At 41.1% G+C, this 24012-nt stretch overlaps 1 protein-coding gene across 6 annotated transcripts in view; it reads left to right on the top strand.

The window, feature by feature from the left end:
• LPP (LIM domain containing preferred translocation partner in lipoma) overlaps positions 1-24012 on the top strand; it is a 333750-nt gene that overhangs the window by 266904 nt on the left and 42834 nt on the right. For all 6 annotated transcript variants that reach the window (XM_071752337.1, XM_071752336.1, XM_071752335.1 and 3 more), the window contains one exon: positions 8795-8964. In XM_071752337.1, the coding sequence (XP_071608438.1) occupies positions 8795-8964 (170 nt within the window). The remainder of the gene's footprint in view (positions 1-8794; positions 8965-24012) is intronic.

The raw sequence follows: 24012 nt of genomic DNA, 5'->3' as shown, positions 1-24012 counted from the left end.
AGTTGACACAATGTAACAAAAAAAAATTTCCAAGACAAACACACATATAAAAAAAAAAAAAAAAAGAAAAAAGAAAAAAAGAAAAAAAAAAAAAAAAAGAAATAAAACCCAGAGCATGCTGCAAAAAAAAAAAATATTCGGGGCCTTAAATACTGTAGAGCATCACTGACCCCCACTGGGCTGGGACACTCACTGCAGATTACCCAAGTTGGGGGACTTGGTAACTTGGTACCTCATTGACACGTTGGGCACAGGGTCAGATCAACCTTGCAGGGTGCCCTGCCTGAGGAGGGAGGGGAGGCAGCTTTGTTTCAGGTTTCCTCAGAATCACACTTCAGAAGCTCCCAGTACAACTGGTATAGACCAAACCAAGCCATATGTGTTCTATATGGCCATTGTGAGTAGAGTAAAAAGGCATTGACTTAAATTACTTCAGTGGACATTTTGGTTTGATGGAAAGAAAGGCTTTATAGTGGTAAGGTGAAGTATTCACTGAATTTTTTCTGAATTTTTTTGTGCAAGTTGTTGGTGAAACATCCAATGCTGGAGCTTCTTAGGAACAGGCTAAACAAGTATCTGCCAAGAATGTTGTAGAGACAGTTGATCCTGCCTTCAAGGCAGTAAGATAGCTTCCATGACCTCTCAAGATCCTGTTCAACTTGAACCTTTATAGCTTTGTGAGAGGATCAGGGGAGCTCCTCTCCGAAACTTTATTTTGTGGCAGTGATGCATTGTGGTTGCAATCATTTAGGAACATATCTCTACCACATTGGTAAGCACTTGGCATAATTTGCCTTGTATCAGAGATAAGTGAAATTGTTTCTTATGCCCCAGGGAGCTGAGGAGAGGGTGATGTAGATGTGTAAGGGACATGGACCATTGCTACATGTATGTTGAAGGAAATACAGGCCTTTCTTCCTCTCAAAGGTCAGTGGCTGAGGCACAAAACTCTTCGTGTGCAGCTGCTACATGGCTCAGCCAGGTTGCCAGAGAGCAATGGCATGGGCTGCACAGGGAGCACATTCCTCTTGCTAGGGACAGAATTCCAGCACGCTGGAATGTAGCGCTGGTGATGGGAGTTCCCTCTGAAGTGGAGTTTTCATGCTGCCTGTCTCACTATCAAGCCTTTTCAGAGATGGTTTTGTGGTTGAAGAGGCTGGGACCAAGTTTCTGGCTCCATCACAAACCTGCTGTGTGACCCTCAGAAAGTTATTTAACCTGTGGAGGTCTCAAGTTCCCCACCCTCATGCTGAGTGTCTTAACAGTCCTCCACCTTCTCAGGGTGTTGGAAGGATTCACTGTGAGGGCTAATGACTGGCTGGGACTGTAACCTTGTGATGAACAGCATGGAGAAGTGTTTGAAAAGGTGCAATAGAGTCTTAGCAGTGTGAGCCTGAACAGTTACAGTGCATTTGTTGTATGGAGTGGAATGAGACCTCCAGGGTATACTGGGAATGTGTCAGGTTAGCAGCCAAGCAAAGTGAGAATATGAAGTTGTATTGTGGCTGAAGGAAAAGGATGCAAACAACAGGAGAGTGCAGCTACTACTGGACAAGCACAGTACAAATGACAAGGAGGTCACTGTAGGGACCTGTACATCTGGACCACAAGTGCAACGCAGTTAAAGCAGGAGACAGTAATTAAATTAATGGCCTTGGATTTAATTTATGAAGTGTTAGAGGCACACATTGCAGCATGAAGCTCTGTTTACTGTGAAGGATTTTGTTTTCTGACGTCTGCTGAAGAAGAGGGAATTAAGATTGATCTGTCTTGTGTCCAAAGGCTGTGAAAGAGAACTCATGCATACAGGCTGCTTCTGTCAAATGGTGAAACTTGAAACTTGGATCCTGGCACAATAAACCATTGCCAGGGGCTTCTCACTCAGTGATAAGTCTGAGTTCAAAAGCAAAAGGAAAAAAAAAAAAAAAAAAAAAATGGTAGGTAAGAAAGGCAAGAATTAGCTGAGAAAAACACTGTAGCTTCCTACAGACTGCACGGACTACCTTTGCATTTTCCTTCAAACTATTATTGTAGTGCTCTAGTGCCGAAGTGCTGGAATAACTCTAGGACAAATACAATCAACACACCTTTCCCTAACATAGTCACCACTGGACACATACCTCCCATACTCCACAGGGAGGGAATAAACCCTCTCTTGTGGATCAGATTCCTATTCCTACCCTTTTGGTAAATCAAGGATCCCAGGACCCATTGGTGCTTACGTGTTGCAGGATCTCTCTATCTTGAGACTCAACTCAATGAAGGTGTACTGGCAGTTAAGTTCTGCTGTTACACTGTTATCCTAAAGGATGAACCTTGATCCCCAATCCCTTTAAAATGGAGTAATTATGCTTGTCTGACATAGGTGACTTGAGGAATCCCACGTGCTTGGGAAATGCTTGAAAACCCTTGGATAAAAGTCACTAGCAAAGAGGAGGCTGTGAGGGGAAAATCTTGTTACACTGTTAACTTATGGTCAACGTTGTCCTCGAAATGCTGTTTTGTCATCAATATTTCTTCATTAGGAATAATGATTTTTCCACATCTACTGCCAGCTGATTCAAAGCTGTCCAAAAGCAGAATGTGTCATGAATCTCTAAAATGCATTCGTTGGCAAACTCTAAACAGAGATGATTAGAAAAATAACGCAACGGAAATACTGGGTGTCTTGAGACTGCCAGGGGAACTTTTAGCAAGATATTTTGTCAATGTATTTACATATTTTTAATATGTTCTTAGGACACTTTTGTAAGGCCAGCATGCTGTTTTTCTGTAGTTCTTTGTTATATAGTGTGTCAGAACTGCTGTGAGAACTGGGAAATACACTTAGCTGATCAAGGGAAATTGTGTAATTGATAGGCATTGAGGATGTGACCTTTTGGTTTATTCCCACAGTACAGTTAGGTGGGAAACAGTTTTTCCCATCATGCAGAAGTTTTTGAGATATCAATGCTGGGTTTTTTCCTCACATTTCAATAAATGCAGAACCTTCCTGCTTTGATGCTTTTATCGGAAAATTATCCCTATCTCCTCTCTACCCAGAATGCATCCTTTGAATTCTTGAATTTAAGCCCTTTGTAGAGAGAAGAATTGCATGTTTTCTCTGAGTTTTTAACTCTTATTCACTCTAGTTATTGCCTGAATTGTATGTGTTAGGTAATGCACATCACACACCAAGAGGCAGTAAGAGCTTAGTGCCCTCAACAGCTTTAATATCTAGGGAAGTATGACAGGCAAATAATAATGTAGCCTAAAAGAGGGTAATGCAGTACAAACAGGAGTATCTCAAGCTAGTGAGATGGAGTTAAATTAGCTCTTCATTTGGCTCCAGTGTGATTACTATCAGAATGTTATCCCGTAAGCATTAATATGGCGTGTACCTATACCATCATCTATCTTCACTGGTGGATGTTTGTCTGATTGGCTCACATTCTTAATCTGACATTTAAAAGTGACTCATGTCCCAGATAAGGTTGGACATCCTGTATCAAATTCCTCATCTCCAGATCACACCCAGACTCTGGCCAAATCTTAGTAATCTTGCTGAGTAACAGCTCAGATTGTGGCCTCTCCTATTCATCGTCACAGATAAAACTTGCATTCAAGCTCCACTGACCTTGAATCTCTGCAACATCCTTGTCTAAAAATGCATTTTCTCTGTGTTCATGCTCAGCAAGAATGCAGCTGCAGATGTTGCTGTCTAACTTGCAACTGAGGCCAGATCACTCCTGCCTCTTCATTTCTCCTCTGGTTTCATTTTTGCATCTTATAAAGCAGAAGATTCTTGCCTTCACCTGCATGGCCTGTAAGAACCTATTCTTACCCTTTTTTCCTCTAGTATCCTCCAGTGGCCTGCCCAACTCATCAGTCCCATATGGAGGTGTCTACGTTCAATCTTCAGTCCCTTACATTCCTTTTTGTGCTGTCTTTGTCCTTTCCTCAGAAGCATCCCATTCAACTTCCCTCAAACTCCCTCTGGATACTCTTTCCAATTCTTCCGTAACATTTTCCTTTGCTGGGCTGTCTACAGTCCCCTTGTCAATAGTAAAACATTTAGATGATGAACCACAGTTTTCTTTGCTGATCAGTTATCTCTGATTGCTTCTTTGATATTTCTTAACCATATCCAGTTGTTATTGCTTAAATTAGATTATAAGCTCCTTCAATTAGACCTTTCTTTGTATTCTGTGTTTATCCAATACCCAGCACAACGGGGTTGTGCCACAATCTAAGCAGCCAGGATATGTGGTGGTATAAGAAAAAAACATACTAGTAATAAAATAACAAAAATTAGAACATGGCATCATATGCAGTATGAACTCCTCCCTTCCTCTTCTTTCTTCAGATTCACAATATTTCAAATTTTGTAAAACCTCCTAAATGAGGAGGTTTACAAGTATAGGAGCTGATATTTCCTTTCAGCTGCTGAAGTGTTTTCCTGTGATGCACTCGTAATTAAGGCATTTCCAGACATTTCAGCAGGGAAGCCTCTGTGGGCACTTCTGCATGTCCCCCGAAGGTAAGATCAACATGTGGCAGCCAGGCTAGGCTGCAGGAAGGTCACAGCCAAGGTTACGAACCTCTTCCATGCAAAAATAGAGGACTCTGGTCTCCCAGGCTTGCTGCCAACATATTGCCTTCTAGTTTTGCTGAAATGTTCTTGAAAAAGGACCTAAAAATGTCTGAAGGAGCAAAAGAAGAACATTGAAATGACATAGTTTCATCTTCTTGCAGTTTAATACTAATTTTGCCCTTTGTCTTTAAGCTGCCTTTTAAGCGCTGTTTGTCTCTGTGGGAAGCAAATGGGTCATGTTGTTCTATGTTTCTACTGTAATACGCTGCCTGCTATTTTTCTCTTAGATTATTTGTGTAATCTTTTTTGTGCAATCTGTTTGTTCTTGAGTCTTGCAAGCTTTGCCTTTGCTACTTCTTTCTCAATAAGCAGTGCAACTAGTTCTGTATTCACTCATGGGTATTCTGCTCACAACAGACTGGGTTATTTCAACCAGTGTGAAAATATTAAAATGGGGAACATGTGTGGGCACTTAATTGTGGTGAGTCCAACCACAAATACCTTCGCCGTTGGTAACTGGCACACAGGAAAAGCAGACCTTTGTTTTGTTTTTATCAGACATAATGATAGATACATTGTTTGTAGTGGGGTTTTTCTGGTTTTCTAAGGAAATAAGGCTTGTGCAATCACAGTGCCTGTGTGCATGTGCCTGTCTGCTTGTCAGTTCTTCCCTCACCAATAATTCTTGAAACTAAGAGCCATTTTCAGTTTTTGAGCAAGGCACAGGAGCTGGGAGAAGTGACCTGGTTTTACACAAGTCCTGTGAGTTCAGAGATTGCCTCAAAGTCTGCAGAAAGTGCAGTCTCTAGCAGCCCTATCACTGCAAGCCACGTGGGCCATGTATTAGCCAGCGTGCCTCTTTGTGGACCCACCCACCTAACTGTAAGCTCCCAAATTTGAATATTTTGTCTGACTTGGTTTTACCCTTCAGGCAAGTGAATCAGTTGGATGTGGTGCTAGGCACAGAGCTTGTGTTTTGATTCTCACTGATGAGGCCATGTCTCATGAAAAACAGTTTGATCCAGGCCACAGTGTTATGATTTGTATATAAACTTATGAAAAAGGAAGCTTTCTTTGTGCTTTCCTGTGCAAGAGTTTACAGGAGTGTTTGTCTGTGGACATAATGGCAGAAGCTGGACTTTTCACAAATGTAGATAGTTTAAGTCTGTCACTGCCTGAATGGGAATCTTCTGTGGAAAAACCCAGAAGGAGGAAGGCAAGCCTAAGGAAATACCAACTTAAAGGGAAGAAGTTGGCCAAGACTTCTGTTGTGCTGCTGGCTGGTTTGTACCAGGCCACCAGCAGTGTAGCTGGGGAATGCCTCAGAGCTGTGCAGGAATGCAGCCTTAGGGCACCTTTGGGAGGCAGAGAAGATTTCTTTATGCCCTTTGCTCAAAGACAGGATGGAGGTACAAAGGAACCAGGTTATTTGCCAGAGATAAGAAGAGTATATGTTTGAGTTAGGAAACAGACACACGTCTTCTGACACAAGGAGAGCCAGAAGTATAGTCTACATATAAGCAGCTTCTCCAGGCAATGGAGAGATGACTTGGTCAAAGAGGAAGGTAAATTTTAAAGTATACTAGAGCTGTCTAAATTATGAATGTGAGAAGAGGAGGAAGGGAAGAAAAGATTCCCACATATTCCACTCAGATGTTAAGAAAGAAAGCTGAGAAGTGTTTGCATAGACACTACATTATTCCGTGTCCAAATGCCTCGTAAAAATAATACCGGATGATCACAGAATGGCACACCAGGGAAAATAAATTCTTCAGTGGAATATTCCCTCTGGAAAAACACTGTGTAAAGTAATACACTAATGGCTTTCAATTTCATGTTTTATATAGAGAGATATTAACTGTTCCCCAGACATCTCTTCATATTACAGCCCAGCTACTCAAGCAGTTTGGAGAAGGCCCTGGAGCACGCTCTGTGTGGTTTGCACCCAGGACCAAGCCATGTTTTCCTGTTGTACATGCAACTCCTGTGATGTATACAGTAGGTTTCTTCTGCTTCCTTCCCAGAGCAGTACTGCTCATGTGATGTGAGTGGGATCTGTTTTTTTCCCCCTTCTTTGTATTCCTCATGGTTTATTCCATTCTTCCTCCATGCTCTCTAGCCTCACCACCATGCTGGGAACCCTGCATTCCTTCTTTGTCCATAAAAAAGGAGTCCTCACGAGAAGTGTTACAGTGAAGTGATAAAAGCACAAGGCTGTCAATCAAAATACTAATAACAAATGCTAAAGCAAGTTAAGTTTCAAAACAACATTAGTAATTCCTTTTTGGGGAGTTTCCAGGCTTGTCTGGATTTATCTGGTGAGTTCTCTCTCCACATTGCTCAGAGTGGGAGCTGTTGTAGTCAGGAACTGTCTTGTGTAATGCCAACTATGGTTATGCATTTGTAGCACAAAAGAATGATCTTTTCTTTCCAAGCTTTCCTAATATATATGTATATATATCATATATATATGTATATCACATGTGTATATATATCATCCTGCTGCATCTTGAGGGACCCAAAAGTAATTACATGCTTTGTTCCCTGGATGTAGCCTGTTGGAATCTGGGGCAGAGAAGGCAGAGAAGAAGTTGTGTATGCAGGGACATTGATGTTGCCCTGCACAAGGACTGCAGCCCTGCTGTTGGGATGATGAGCCATGTCCAAGTCCTTTAAGGAAATTTTGCAGCATTTGTTTGAAAAGGCCAATGATCATAAAGCAGGGTATGAGAGGACATCCAGTGACATATCTCTACACACTTTTACAAGTAATTCCTTTTTGTACTCATTCTGCCATCCTGCTTGCACGTCAGCCCTTGCTTCCCTTCTTTTTCCCACCCTCAACAGCCACAGCACTCCATCCTTAGAGCCCTGAAGTTAAAGTCCAGTCTCCCATGACTGGAGACACCACAATTACTATTAAACTGGAGAATACTGTTTTGAGTGAGACAAATCCCCATACCATAGCTGCTCTGTTGTCTTCAGTGGGCCCCTCTGGTGTAGGGTGGCTGAGGTTGTTCTAAGTATCTTATTTGAGTCTGTGCATTAATTATTTTCAACCCTGATTGCTGGGTAAGGACATGTGATCTGTATGGGATATCTCTGTGTTCTAGAACTCAAATGAACAGCAAAGGAGAATTACAAATTGTACCCATCCTCTTCCATCATCTCTGTGCCAGAATCATCACTAGGAAAATGTCTTTGCCATTATCTAAGATACTCTTATTCTCTGAAATCCCATCTTCAGTTTCAGTCTTTCTACCACATAACATTTTCATCAACAATATGAACAAGGCAGCAAGCCTTTGTATATATGTGTGGGGAGGTGCTGATTTTTTATGTGTTATGTATTTGTATACAGCATTAGGGACCTTTTTCAGAAACAGTCGGAGCTCTTAGGGCTTATCTTTACTACCAGCTTCTAATAAACTGTTCTTGAAGTATGCTAAGAGTCAAGTATCCACACATCAGTTCCTCGAGCAACAGTTTCTGTTCTTTAAATAGGCAGAGTATCTTAATCCATATTAATTTTCTATCAAAAAAAAAAGTAATTTTTCCACGTAAGAGATACTATTGTGTTCTTTGCAGTCATTTAGTATTTAGCTACTAGTTTTTATTTAAAATACCTACTAGCTCAGCATCAGCAGGTTAACACAAACATGAGGATTGATACTGCTATACTGGCAAAAGCATAAGAAGTGAGGTCCTTTCTTGAATATAATTGGCTCAATGGAGGGAACTGGTTTAAGCTGTACCAGCAACAGCTACTCTTTAAATGGTATCAATTGCACTGCCACCAGGCAGATTTATAAGAAATCCTACCACAAAATCCTTTAATGTGGAGGCAAGGCTTTCGGCACAGGTTTATCCCATCTATTTGAGGAGCTGGGGATGGCCATGTAGCTGGGTTAGGTGATAGCTGAATGGTTTTATTTGGGGCTTAGACTACTTACAGTGATGATTGGCTAGCAACAGTAGAACCAATACCAGTGCAGTCTTGGGAGCTAGTGTCAAGCTTCTCTAGCTCTTTTCATGTGGGTCAGCACCAGAGTGCTTTCCAGTGGCACTGTGTCTTTTTCAGCAGTGGTACAAATTGCTCTTCTGTTGAGTGAGTTCCTGTGTATCCCTTACCCAGTATACAGCAAAGGTGTCTGGGAAGACTTTCCCTGCAGTTGAGACCAGGAGCTTGCTTTGACTGATGTCCTTTCCCTTTGGTGACAGGTCGCTGTGCCCGCTGCGGGGAGAATGTTGTCGGGGAAGGCACTGGCTGCACAGCCATGGACCAGATCTTCCACGTGGAGTGCTTCACCTGCATGATGTGTAAAAACAACCTGAGGGGGCAGCCTTTCTATGCAGTGGAGAAGAAAGCCTACTGTGAACCCTGCTATATTGTAAGTAGTCATTTGCACTCTGATTTTAATGCACAGACACTGGAAACACTGAGTTCTATCATTGCTGTACAGTTGCCTTACAATTGAAATGTGACAATCCCATGGTAGTATCATGGGTATCAGTTTTTCTGTGGACTTCAGAAGAACTCTGATCTTTTTGGCCTCCTGGATGAATCTCATGTCCCGGTCTACCTTATCTCTGAAGTAATGTGATTAAAGCAGGGGAAAAATGTGCTTTTTGTGGTCTTTTCAGCCTTGCAAGGTGCAGACTATGCAGTGATTTTTAAGAGGTACTGTTGCTCTCAGAAGCTGTGCTGAAAAAACCTAAGACCAAGATGCTTACAGACTGCAGTGCCTACTAAGCTTAAGGTGGTATGATGCAAGATAGTGGTAACACTCCCAAAATAAATACCTTTGCATTGCTCGATGGAAGTCATTCTACTGAACTAAGGGTCTGTGGGTTGGGTATCTTTTGAAGCTTACCTTACGTAAATTCTCATTTCATGTCTCCAACAAGTTCTTAAAGCAAGCAATTAAGAGTTACTCTGAGGAGCTGTACCTTTCAAGAGTCTCCCATAAGAGTTAGCTGGAACCAGTTGGAAATGAAAGAAACATCACGTAGCATGCCTGAGGCCTCACCTTGCTGTGACCATAGCGTCCAGTATATATGTATAATTTAGATACTTGTAATTTAGAATAAGAAAAGCATCAAACCATTCTTAAAACATTGATAGATCTTTCTCTGAATCTCCAATTCAGAGTTCTTTTCATAAGTACTGGACTTGAGACCCTTCCAGAAGTGGATTTGCACTTCTGAAAGTAAAAATAATGCTTTTCTTCACATTTCTGTCATTACAATAATTAAAGCAATATTATGTATTCTGATAATTCCACCAATATCCCTTTGTTCCTCCTGTTTCTGCAGAGTATTTGCAGTAGCATTATTGCTGAAATCTTGATTTTCAAAAAGTGAGGATTCTGTCTTATTTATGGAAGCAGTGATATATAGGCCTTTTAAATTGACTTTTAAAAACTACAGGGTATTCTGATACAATGTGTACCTTTTAAACCATTTCCATTTTTGTTTGCACTAAAAAGATTGCACCATAAAAAGTTAAAGGGGAGTTTCGTAGCAAGTTTGACCATGTGCAAAGCACTGCAGACTTCAGGAAGGTGCATTCATAATACAATTAGAACAACTTTATGTAACAGAAGTTAAACATTTGACTACAAGATGGAATTGAGTTTATCTTTTTGCAGATTGCTTTCTTTTCCTCTTTTAAATCAAGTATGCATTCTTAACCACTTATCTGCTCTATTTTGGGGGAAAAATATGCATTAGTCACTGTAGTAATAGTTTAAGATTATTTAATCCCATTACATCTATACTTCATTAGCCTGAGTGAATTGTTGGCATGGGTTCAGTAAACTTCCTACATTGGGAGACTAAAGGATAAAAAAATGAAAGGGAAAAGGATTCTGCTCTTCATCTTCTTTCAAATTTATCTTCTCTCTGTCTCTTCTATATGTTTAAGGCATAAAGGAATGATAATTGCCTTGTTGCATCTGCATTTGTACACTGTGGGCTTTGCAGCTCTGAGTACAGAGGAAAGAGTAAATGTTTAATAGCTTTTTATATAACCAGGAGGGGCCTTTAAATGTTTATCCATGCAGTCCACAAAAACCTGGTTATGGACTTAACCTCAAACATGTCTGGATCCACCTGCTGCTGCACATGCAGGGGAAAGGATGGTGAAGCTGATGGGGCTACACATGTGTATCTGGACAGCAGTTACTGTAAGAGGGAAAGGGAAAGCAGGAGCTGGGAAGGAAAAAAACAAACAAAAACAACCAAAAAACCCCCCCAAACAAACAAACAAACAAAACCCACAAAAACCCAAAAAAAACCCAAGCACACATTCATCTCTTAAGCGTGGAAGAAACAAATGTTGGGAGCCTAATTCTTGATACTGACGTTCAGAAAGCTCAGGACTCTGATGTGCCAAAAGCCAGCTCTGCAAGGGATCTTAGGCACTTTCCACACTGCTGACTTTAGACCTGAGGAATCTGTGTCACAGAGTATGTCTCTCATTGATTTTTCGATGAAGTGTGGTCTGAGTTGGCTTCAGTAGGAAGGTGAATGCTTAAGTGCTCCAACGACCTGAGCTAGGCTTGCACGTTGTTCTCACAAGTAAACTGGGGGCTCTTAAATTGCTGAGACACCATCTGAATGTGTTTGCCTTTAGGAGTGTGATGTGATCATCCCAAAGTCAGTGAGAGTTAATGATCTTTCTAAAATCTAGCTTGTGCTTAAGGATTTTGCTGAACTGTGGCCTCTGATTTTTTTGGAGCTTCCCCAAGTCTCATTATCAGAAAATAACTTGGACACTTGGAGCCCTAGTTCTGTAGGAAATCAGTGAGACTGAAGAACCCAGACACAGTTTCCTATGGACCTGAATTCCCATGAGAGGTGGAGCCTTTGAGATGAGCACAAGATTGCACAGTTAATCCATGGCTATGGCTAGCTGAGAAAACAGGATTCTTGGCTGGTATAAATCTGAGTAATTCAATGAAGCTTGTTTACTGGTCTGCCTAATTCACAATGATTTCTAGCATACATCCACATTTCCCCAAGTCCAAAAATCTTGACTTATTATGCAAAGTTGCTTCATTTATATTGAGAAAATGAAATATATTATTTGCCTGGTCATGATATATAAATTCATGAATTCTTTTTTTTTTTTTTTTTTGTTAATTCCCTTGTGTTACTTGTGGCTATCCACACATAAAAACTATGTGCAAAAATAAAAATCCACGTTTTTCAACAATTAGAATTGGCTAATCTTCTCAGTTTATTATGTGACTCTTCTTAGTTGTGGTGGAGTGAGGCCATAATTAAAATTACTGCAAAGAGCTGTATTTAATTATTTGTGAGTCAATACCAAGCTTAAATAGTCTACAGAAGGGTTATGGTTTTTTGTCTTTGTTTCTGGTTTTATTTATCAGTGACCCAGTTAAGAAGAAATTCCCCAAGTCTGAATTAACATGTAAGGAGATCAATCACCTGTTAAAAAAAATATTTTTCCTAATGAGAATTTAAGTACCGGTGTTAATTTCTTTCACATGAAAACCCCCCACCCAAAAGCCAGTCAACTGCCATTTCCCATCACATCTCCTGGATGCAGCGAGGGCTGTTGTCAATGTGTTTGCTGGCTTTGCCCTGCATCCAAGGATTCTTTCATTATTAATGATATTTCTAAAAGAGTACCAGACTTCTCCATTAAGACACTTCTGCTGAACTAAAAGCAACTGTAAAAAATAAAGTGTTAATAGGAGACAGATGTCTTGTAGTCATTACGACAGACAAGCAACATCTGAAATATCACGATAGGGTTCCCAGTGTAGCCCCCGTGCTGCTGTGCACATGATGAACGTTGTGTCTGCACTATGTTATCGCTATTCTTTTCCCTTCCTTTACAGGGCAAATTACTGAAAAAAACCCAAAACAAACAAACAAAAAACCCAACACAAACCAAAACATTTGTTTTGCTCTAATTTGTTTTGCTTCAGCTCTAAGTAGCTGAAGAGATTTTAGCACAGGGCTCAGTGAAGAGAAAAGGTTAAGAGTAATATCAGTGGAACCGTTGTTATAAAATATTTAAGAGCAAGATGTTAGAGCAGTGCCAGCTGTCTGCTTTCCAAATACTGTATTATCATAAGGACTGAACACAAGGTTAACCAGACACATTGGTCTGGCAAGAGCGATACTGCTGTTTTGTGAATGGGATGTTCTTTGATGTCCTGATGACTTTCTCCTGGACATGGAAATTTTCCTCCAGTCTTTATCTTCTTTCATGGCAGTCTGGTGGTTGGCGGTTGGAGATAAACTGTCTGAGGCTGATGGCTGAGAGATGCTGAGCACCTGCAGCTGGCACAGAAAGCAGTAAGATCTTACAGATACTGCTGGCTTCTGAGGGTTCCCTCTGTCATGTCCAAGTCAATGTGACCCACTGCCGAGCCCTGAGGGAAGGACCATAGTGCAGTGGGAAAGAGGATGAGGAAATGGGAATAGCAATGCAGAAATAGCCAGGCTTGGATGAGAGAGCATTCAGATTAATTGGTGGGCAAGAAATGAGGAGCAATGGAAGGAGAGGAAAAAAATTGTCTTATGTCTTCTCCCACCTAGAGTGGAGGAGGATGGTAGGTATGCTCTGCAGTGTCCTGTGGAGACCCAGGGATCAAGGTTTCCAGTTTCTGCTGTGCTCTGCAAGATATTGAAGACATGACATTCAACCCTACCCCAAAGATCACTTACAAGAATTTTGCAGAGTAGGTTCATCTTTTTGTAGTCCTAAAGCTGTGGAAGTGCTTGAAGGGGAAAGAATTGTGTGTGGAAGTCATTCTCAGACCATTGCCATTCCCCAGCTTTAAACTCGGAATCATTGTTCTCAATGTTTTTCTGCAATTATTTGTTTTATGAGCAATCCCATATATTCAAGGTTTTTCTGTCTTTCTACCTTCTAACTTTCTGGCCTGTAGTTAAGTAGGAGAACATGGTTCAGACCAGAACAGAAGAGAAATGCTCATGCTTTAGGAAATGGTATGGCTAAAGCCACTGGTGCCATAGAGCATTCTGGGAAGGCTTAAATTTGCTAATCATGCTGAAATGTTGGTGTTAATACAATTTGTGCTCATTGAAATCTCTGGTAAAACTGCTGTCAGCTTCAGTGCCACTGGTATTGTAAACCTCACCCCAAGTGTGCATGAGTGGGGTTGTTTGAAAGCTGTACAAGAGCAGTTACCTCCAGCATATATGCTTCAAAGTGTAAGGTTGATCCCTGCAGTAAAATTCCATCTATTTTTAAAAATAATACTGCAATTTGTAAGCAGAGATTACAGCACTAATTTAGCAACCATGTAACAATTTAAATTGGACCAGAAAAGAGAAACTGTAATTTAAAGATTTTTTTTATGATACAAGTTTTCTTCTTTTTAAAGTAAAAAGCCCTTTATTCTTGTTTTTGTCAAGCAACGTATTGAATTTGAGAGTAATTTATGGAAAGTGCTGCCAGCATGGTATTGCAAGTGCTCCACAATTTGAATTTAAACTGCTCAATGGGATCATTAAGACTATTATGCCTGCTTTCCAAAGGGTTTGAATTCAAAATGACAACTGGAACAAAAATATAAAATAAACTAAAGAGAAGTCACGCAGTCTTTATGTGGTGGAATTTTTCTGCCCTCGAAATATTTCATTGAGTTCAACGCTCTTCTTCAGACTTCTGCTAGGAAAAAAAAAAAAGCTGGTGTTGCTAGTTCTAGTTTGGTGCTCCTGTGTGAGTCATTGGCAGCAGGGAGCTGAACCCGTGACCTGTGGATCTCAAAGCATTGAAGTCTTGGCTGCTGTAGCAGCGACCCAGCTCAGCTGCACCAAGCAGCAGCGAGCTCCTACCCTGGATATTTCCTAACCTCAGTGGAACTGCTTCATGAGCACAGGAGACACGAAACAGGTCCAGAGTCTTGGTTTGCTCACAGGCACGTTATAATCTTATAGATTGTAAACTTTGATAGTTGTCCTAGTCTAGGCCAAATTAGCAATTTCTTTGGGAAAAAATCATGGCAAGGGAAGTCTGTTGTTCCTGGAAAACTGATCATCATTTGTAAATCTGAAAAAATGAATAAATCTCTTAAGAGTGTAATAGTCCCTTCTATTAATAACACCCAGCAACAGTTGATCAAAAAAATACAGATGGAAGCTGGGGGAGAGGTGGTAGCCATAAGATCAGTGTTACCACTTTTGAGTTGTAAATGGTCTTTTGCAATCAGGGCATAAAATGGAGGAGGACGGGTTGCTATTGCATAAGCTGCACCTGGAGCTTCCAGAAGGTACAAAAATGTGTGTGTGAGAGACAATATGTCAATGAAGCAGCTTCTGTCAAAACTGGGGTGGATGCTGAATTAAGCTGACCTGAAGCCTGCATCTGTTTTTTCAGTGGCTTCCCAGCTGTTGCAGTGATTGGGTCATGGCTCTTATTTTGTCACTAGCCAGAAGGAAAAGATTCCTTTGTGAGGTGGGGTAAATAACCTCCCTTCTAAACTGGAATTATAAAGAAAGGGGAGAAAGCATACCATGTGGTATGTTATGTAGGAACTTCTCTGTGGAGACTCAGAGGATCTTATTAAAGGGGACAGGGCCAATTCATCTCACTGTCCAACAAGGGCAGGCCAAGTCTACAAGCCAAGGTTGTAAAAGGAAAAAATCCTAGAGCTCTTAGACATGAGCATGTGAACCCTGTCAAGAATTGCAGTGGGATCACCTTAGTCAAGGATTCTCTGTGTGAGACCACACACTTGTCTGCTGAGGGTACCTTAAAGAGGATGAAATCTTATTTTTCTCAAGTGCAGCAGGATGTGCTAGACTAACTGGTCCAAATCTCTTGATGGGATTAAACATGTAGTGCACCTGATTTTCAACCTACAGTTGCTGTTTGCATTTATGTTCTTGACTTTTGTGAATGCAGCTGATTGGCACTGAAGTAGATAAGGAGAGGATCAAGCCACACCTGGGTATGGCTTCCCACAGAGCTGAGTGGAGTGTTGCTTTAGAGGAGGACCACCTATGGATCATGGAGATGAAGCTACTTGATCATACCAGTGATAACCAGTGTTATGAGGGGAAAAAGTCACCTACTGCTGCACAGCATCTTAATAGATGCCTCTGTGTTGGAAGATAAGTCATGAAGTGCTTGATTAGCTAGTTCAGCGATGTCTTGGTAGGTCAAAGTTTTGCCAGGATTGGATGGATGGATGGATGAACCATTTCTTGTGGTCCATCTTTAAGAATGTGTCATTATTAGGTGAAGGCTCCTCTTCCACACCTGTGCTTACTTGAGATTTTTGTTATGGCTTGGTAGAATTCAGATCTTTCCTCCTGTATATGTTGGCAGCCATAACAACTTGAATAATCTTCTTGACTCTGCCTTGCATTTTCATAAACTAAACCTTGATTTGACATGTATAATCTAGAAAAACTGTACCATGGGAAACTTTGTGGAGGAAGTTTTTAGTGTAGCTGAAATAAGATGTTATTGTGAAGGACCAGAGGCTGCCACTCGTATTTCTCACCTCACAGGGTCAATTGCACAGACCAACTGTGTATTCCTAGGAAGAAAACAGTCTCCCTTTCTGCAGGATCAATGGGGTTTTATGGCTCCTGGCTATATGTCTGCTTATGGATCATACTACATTAGAGGGAATGTTGAAGTCATTTAGCAATTACTTCAAGCTGTGTGTTGAGATTTCCCTTTAGAAGGTAGCCTGACTCCAGCCTGCTTTTGAAAGCTAGCAGAAACAGCTTATAAAGAAGGAATAAAGTCTTATTCACCAGCATCTTTGTACTGGTGGGAAAATCTTCCTCGTTTGTAGTCAAGTGTAGATAGCTATGGGATGCCAAGCAATATCTAATGTATGTAGCATTCATCTCTGCTTTTCTTTCAATTGTACTTCACTACCTTTTCAGCAAACTATTTGCTGGTTTCATCCTTTGCTTTCTGAATAGCATCCAGAGATCCCACTGTAATAAATTCTCATTGTGGTGTGTCTGTGAATGACAGGTGACAGCCTCGGCCTCTAAAAACCTTCCTGGTAAACAGCAACAAGTGGGGAGGAAAAACAGTGGCATGGCCTCCCTACTGCAGGTAGAGAGCCAACCTGAAGAGGATGCCATGCAGTTGGTTTACAGCATGAATCTTCACTTCTGGATACCTTCAAGGACAGGTAGATCGAATGTGTAAAAAACAATTAAAATCTTTTGAGCCTCCCCTAGGCAAGGTACAGACCCAGGGTTTTTTTCTAACCCTGCGTCATTCATTTCTGAGCTTGAGTGATGTAACCAGGACCATAAACATGGCCTGCAGCATGAAGCTCCAACCTTCTACATCCCAATGTTCTGCCTGGTTGCAGCTTGCAAAAATCTTCAGGTGAAGGAGCTACCTTACTTTTCTTTCCCTCCTCTAACAGCTGCTCTTCAGGGACTGGGCATGAATATGACCAAGCAGCTTCTGAGCTCCTGGAAAAAAACAGAGGGTTGGGAAGGCACCATGACGGTGTTTTCCCTTCCAGGAAGGATACTGCTTGTAACCTCACATCGTTATTTGTCAATTCAGAGAGCTGAAAACAAATATTTTGGAAAGGCTCTAAATTATTTGAAATAGGACCTGTAATTTAGGTGTGTGTTTCCATCAGATACATCTGTTACTGAGTATGCTTTATCCTTTCTAATGCAGTGATGTTGAAATGTTGCACAGTGTCCAGAGATAAGAAAAAATCAGAACTCACTGAAGAAAATACAGAGTTAATATTTTTAGCAAACTCTTGATGATTTTGCTCTGCACTGATCCTATGCTAACAGGTCTTGATAACAAGTCAGTGGCAGAGCTGAACCTGTCCTGGGAGGAATGTGAAATTAGCAGGCATGAATTCCTTTTAGCAGCCTTGCACAGAACAGAAAGTCCTGTTTTGATTGCTTTCTGATTCCAGGTGCTCTCTTGCTTTAGCCTGGACAGTGATTTGCAAGCCTGAGTGCTAGAGAAGTGAGAAGGCTTTTGCAGCCTACCACTTCAGCCTTCTCCTTGGTAAAGCCACGCTCCAAGGAATTTTCTCTGGCAAAAGCTGCGTCTGTGAGTCGATCCTCCCTCTAGCGTCCTGCCTCTGTTTCTTCACTCCAGGACATCAGTTTGCCTGCATGGAATGTTTGCTGGCAGGGGAGGAAACAGTTTAACTTGCCATTGCACGCAGGCACACAAACCCCAGTGAGCTTGGTGGATTTCTGGTTAGAAAAAACAAAATCATGCCAGCTGAGGGAAAGCACAACAAACATGAGTAATGAAAGGAGAAAAAGTACATTGATTCTTAAGAGTATGGTGAGTGTTTGGTGCTCATGGCGGGTCAAAGCAAGTGACAAGTATGTGGGTTTTTCTCAGTGCATTGAGTTTAAAGCTGTGCTCCAAGTACAATATTGATGGTAAATCATTCATGGGGGTATTTTGGGCAGAAGGAATACCAGATTATTGCTAAACTCCTGTGCTGTAGTCTTCGCTGGGGATTAGAAATTATTGTTTACTAGTATGCAGCAGCTTTCACAGAAGAGAGCACATTGGTTACAACGTGACCAGTGAGACCTGCAGTCCTTGTGACTGCACCCATCCTGCTCGGGACCATCCATGCACTTCAGGGCAATGATGGCACCATGTGCCTCGGCACCTGTGGAGCTTGTGGAGCATCTGGGTGCTTTAAAATGAGTTATGAGATCTGCATAGCACTGCTTTTGCTTTAGAAGCCCGTCATGGTGTTTTTTCACCACAGCCTGTGCTGTAACTCAAAGCTGACTTAACACCCAGCCCTCTGAGGCTGCACTGTAAGTGCAAGGAATCAGAAACTGGTGGCAGTTTTTATACTACATGCCCCTGTTTCCAGAGGCTTTTGTTGTTGTCAAACAAGGGTGAGAGCAGGAAAACCAAGCCAAGAACCACTGTAGCATCTTTGGTTTTAGGTATGAAGCAGGGATTCGACAGGTTTCTTTGGGTGCTGTAGGAATGTGCTCCTGCAGACTCTGGGGATTGGAAAAGATCCTTGTATTGTTTTGATTTTTATCTCACTGAAGTTAATCTGCTAATGTGATAATTTAATGCTGTGTATCATTGTACTTGCATCCTTGCTGTTTAACACTAAGTGGCCTTCTGTTGTTTTCAGAATTTCATGTTACCTAACACTCGGTACTTAGGCATTTTTTCAGACTACTAGGAAAATCTAAACAAATAATGGTTATGATGCCCAAAACCTAAATGTTGCTACTGGCCAAACCTGGATTTTGTTTCCCTTACTTGGGAAAAACAGCAAAAGGGGGAAAAAACAACAGTGTTGAAATGTAAATTAACTTTCAGATATTATCAGAGGTTGAGATTTTAAATATGAATATTCCATTAGCTCCTGACAATGTAGATTTTTGTTTAAGAACATGTTTGAACCAATGCACCACTTTGGCGTTCCACCAAGAGAGGTATCTGTGCAAGTGCAATGTGTTAAAGCCAGACAACACTTTTAAAAATTTATTTAGTATTTCCTACAGCAAGCCATCTGTGACTGGTCATATTTTAGGAAGCAAACGAACATCGCAGCAACATTCTCCACTCTATTTGAGTAACTTTTAAAATTTTTAAATTAAATATGCTGCCAAATATTTATGTTCTGTTGTGAAAAGAAAAATATTTGTTTGACATCCTAGACTCCCTGGCAATTTGCAGCCAGTTGTTCCTCTTAGGAGCTGTGCTTTTCTCATGGGTAGTGTAGAGCAAAAGAAGGGTATGGGCATCCCTGAAGTTGCTTTCTGCCTTGCTTCTCTGCAGCAAGTAGGGGCAGCTGTAGCATACAGTGGGGCTTTGCCAAGAACCAGAGATGCTGAGCCCTGGGTGCTTGCATGGAGGATGTGGTGTGGGGCAGGGGAAGGTTGGGGGCCAGGTTGTGCCCAGTGCTGGCACTGGTGGATCCGAAGGTGGTGGAACAGTCACCATGGCACAGGTGGCCACAGCAACACTCCTGCCAACATGCAAAAAGGTTCAAGAGTTCCTGGAAAATCACAACCACTTTGTAAGATGTCTACCAGTGCATCTGCCACAGGCACTGCAGCCATCACCAAGGCAACCAAGTTGCCAGAATGCATCAACAACAAGGCAGAAGGAAAAATTAGTGCTGGCCTAAATCATGGCTGGCAAATGCTACTAAGCCCAAACTGTCTGGTGGGGCTGAGCTCTGCTCCAAGTAATATATGCCCTGCTTTATTAATAATTTTCATAAAAGTCTTGTATTTTACCCTGTTCCACAGATTTATGGCTTGCTTAAACTTAATCACTCTAAGGCAGTTCAATGCATTTGTTCAGGGGCTCAGAAATTGATGTGATCCTAAACTAATAAACATCTAAAATACCTGAAACAGTCCTCAATTAGTTAATTCCATTTTGGAAAGGCTGAAATGTTCTGAAGTATCTCTGGTGGCACAGCACCAATATTTGCTTGGTACTCATTTGGAATGGTCCATATAATTTATCTGCAATTACCACCTTGGGACTACTGGAACCAGCAGAAGTCCAGGTGAATCACCAGCACATAAGCTGTCTACGTATGTCTGTCACCCATAGGATCAATGCCATACATAGACTGTACATTTTTATACTGATGTGTTGGAAAGAGAGCCTTGCAACATACAGAAGGAAGAGAAAGCAGTCCTGATTTGCTCTATTACCTCTGACAGGTTTACTTTCACTGTGGCATGGCAATAAGATTAAAGTTTTATAGCAGTATCACCTCCATCCAGACGAAAAAAAAAAACAACAAAAAAACCCATAAAACCTCTCCTCTCTGGTACTTAGATTTCAAAGTCTTTTATAGACCTTTTGCATCTGTTAATAAAATCCTTAATTCATTTTGAACATTTTATTGTCACTTTGGATAAAAGTTTAATCAGATAGCATTATTACCCTTCTAATATTCCCTTAACCTTTGCATTTTAGATTTGGACCATATCAGTTAAATTTTCAAATCACTTTTTTATAGACTTGAATGTCCTCATCTCTGTTTTAGAGGGTAGTTTTGCACAGAAATGCCATAGTCTGTCTTCAGGTCATGTGAAAACTTAAAAGGCTCTAATGTGAGCACTGCTCACTTTCCGCTGAAGTGTCTTGCAAGCCCTATTAATTACTTTAATGGTGACATGCTGGTTTAAGGGAGTTCTTTATTAATACCACTAAATCTTTTTTTACTGTTGTTTAAACACTTTTCCTTTCCTTTATGTAGATGTATTTAATCCTTTCTGTCTTTAAAATAAATGAGTGCATAATGCCACGTGAGGCATTTGACACTTCCATTTTGCATTCTCAGGAGGAGTCAGGGTTGCATTTTGCTCCCTTGACTGCAATGTCTGCATCCCAGCAGAGAAGTGCACATCTGTACTTCTGTCTGTAATCATGTGTTAGATTGTTGTGCTGGAAGTAGTTTTTAGAAACTGATCTCTGTCTTTCCAGAAATAATATGCAGTGAACTTGCTTTTACTCCTCTGGGATGTTGAGATTTTAGAGGTCAGTTTGGCTTTCTTGTTGAAAAGTGCAGCATTCCCAGTTCACGAGAGGACTTGTTTATGTTTGAGCTCTTTCCTAGCTAGAAGGACATGTCAATTTATTCTCCTCAGTCTGAACTCTTTAAGTAATAGTATTGTAGTAGTTCGTTTTAACTTTAAAGATCTATGGTGTTCACTAGACCAGTTTATTTATAGAGTAGCCCTTTTAATGAACTGGCCAGCTGGTAAAGCATTGATATCCAGCTGGATTTATATCTATCATCTCTTTACTTTTTAAGGTGATATCTTAAGGCAAAATGGATATTTTTATCCATATCAGTTGCAGAATTTTTGGTCTGGGGACAGGAAACAAAGTATGAGAAAAAAATTGTCTTTAGGTCCTGGAGAAACAAACACTTTCAAAAGCACATAAATAACTAAGGAACTTGCTGCTTTTTGGTTTGCTAACCCACTCTTGCCAATGAAACTTAAACCTTTACTACTAAGAAAACCCTTACTACTCTTTAGTCACTTTAAAAGGTGTTACATCCAGAGGGTCACCTCTCCAATAGCACTTTATGGTAGTTTCACCATGGGATTTTCCCACATTTGAGGTCTATAAGTAAACTTCACTGGTCTTAAAAAAATCACAATGGATTATTGAAAAACTAACTTTGATGACGTTTCACCAATAGCAACTAGTCATTTGTTGTTGTTGTTGTTTGTTGGTTTTCTTTGGTTGTTCCTTTGTTTTGTTTTTTGGTGAGGAGACAGTAGTTTTGGGCAGAGTATAAAAACTTGTGTTATACTGTGGGGTCTGTCTGTTGGCCTTGCCTCTCAGAGATGACTTCTGGCTTTTAAAAGCATCTGTGCCCAAACGGGTAATAAGAGTTTCTGTGCAGACTTCCTTGGCCAGTGTGTAACTGTACATAAACACAGACTTGGACAGCAAGAATCTGGAAACCTGAATTCAGTTTGAAATAATTTGGCATTTGCCTGGGGTAGGTATCCCTTAACCTTGTGGCCTTTCTTTCCTTCAGGGTTGTAGAAGTTGCTCTGCAGTTGTTAGTAGCCCACTTTGCTATTGAGTGGGCAAAGCCTTTTGCTCACAATTGCTGTTTTAATTTTAGGAGCAGGCAGTTTACTCATGCACTTACACAATACTAAGTGCTACCTTTTTCAGTTTTTCGCTAAATGGCACCCTTTGCATTTTAGAATAAGCAGCTAATTAAATGGCAAGGCTAAGTGCTGTTTAACAGGCCATGGGAGCAGAGTCACTCTAGTCTTGACAAGGGACTCAGTACTGTAAATCCAGTTTGTCTAAGGTACAGGCCTGCTCCCACTGATCTTGACTGGAATGTTTTTGTTGATATGGCTGGGAGCTGAATGAGATTTCTGGTACTCAAGACAATGTGATTAATGAAAGTGTAAGAGGCATAGACCCCATCTCATAAAGTGACTCTCTTGATTGTGTGAGGAATCTAGATTGGCTACATTTACAAAGTTTTCAGTTTCTAGTTCCAAAGCCTGATGTTAAGAAAGGAGTATTGATGTCAATTTTAGTGGAAAATCCCTAAAATTAAGTGAAAAGCTAAAAAAATGCTTCTCCCCCCTCCCCCTCTTTAGCTTGTGTTTATTTCACTTTTCCCTTGTGAATACCTTGTTTATTTTTTAAATAAATAACCATATTTTAGAGCAGTGTAAATAAGTTGCAAAATGTGCTCCAATGGGGTGGATTAATATATTCCATCTGCTGGGGAGTGATTATTAAATAATTCACCAGTGGCAAACCCAGGAGTGGTTATCCATTTTCCCCTCATTCATGGGTAATTTTTTCTACATCCCGTAGGAGCTCATTATGTTGTCTTTGTACATAATGTTTAATAATTTTAAAAATCTGGCACTAGCCCTCCGTCTACAGATTCTTCAATTTTTCCAGAATACTTGAGTGTGTGTATGCAAGTAAGTGTTGGCAGAGGAAGATATTTGTTTCCTTTCTTCACTTTTTTTTTTCTTGTGTGTTGGGAGAAGGTGAGCACTGACGGATGAAGTGAGGCAGGGAGTTGGGAAGCAAATTTCCTTGGGAGCAAGGGATTTGCTACTGCATGATGGGGAGTGGGTCACATTCCTTCCCTCACCCTTGTATGGGAATCAAGGTGACTTCAGGGCTATAGCAACGGTCAAGGTTTTTAACTTATACTTCACCATTTATAAACAAAGGGATAGGAAGCAAGGAGAGGGAGTAGGGCATGCATTTGAAGAGCCCCATCTTCCTTTTCTCAGTGTTAAGAAGAATTCAGTTATCTTCTAAGGGACCAAGAGTGAGTCCAGTAAGCCTGCTTGTGGATAAGCAGCAGGCAATTACTTGATTAAAGCTAGAGGCAAATGTCATCTGTGGAAAAATTACCACAGATATGTGGTTTGGTGGGCTTTGACTCCAACCTTAAGGGAAGAGCTCAGCTCTTCCTGGAAGCTACCAGACCTAAGTCCTCCTGTGTGGGCTTTCAGCAGGGAGGGTGGCTGGGAGGAGGACTGGATGGGGCTGGCATGTATTGGGAGACTGTACAGTCAGCAGTTCCAGGGCTGGAACCCATTTGAGCAAGTTTCACATTCCCATTATGCCATCTGCATCACTGGGCAGGAGGTGAGGGACCACCATCTCATCCTGCAACTGCTGAGGCCAGTGCCCAAGGTTCTGTGGTCAGAGTTGGGCAGATGTTTGCAGTTAGAGGACAATTACTATCTTGGTGCTAAAATGTGTAATTAGCCACAGGAAATTCTTTCCCCATCTGATGAAGACAGGAAGGTAGAGGTGATTCTTAATGCTTTCACTGTTCTAGAGGAGTTGAGTGAATCTGGCTACCCTCACAGGGTGGAGCAGCAGTCCTACTCCTTAGCAGGTAATGCTCTCTGCTGTTCTAACACACATGTCCAAAGGTCCA

Source organism: Heliangelus exortis, chromosome 9 (genome assembly GCF_036169615.1).
Source record: "Heliangelus exortis chromosome 9, bHelExo1.hap1, whole genome shotgun sequence".
Classification (NCBI taxonomy): domain Eukaryota; kingdom Metazoa; phylum Chordata; class Aves; order Apodiformes; family Trochilidae; genus Heliangelus; species Heliangelus exortis.
The sequence above is the reverse complement of the archived record's forward strand: the minus strand, read 5'-3'. Positions and strand labels throughout refer to the sequence as shown.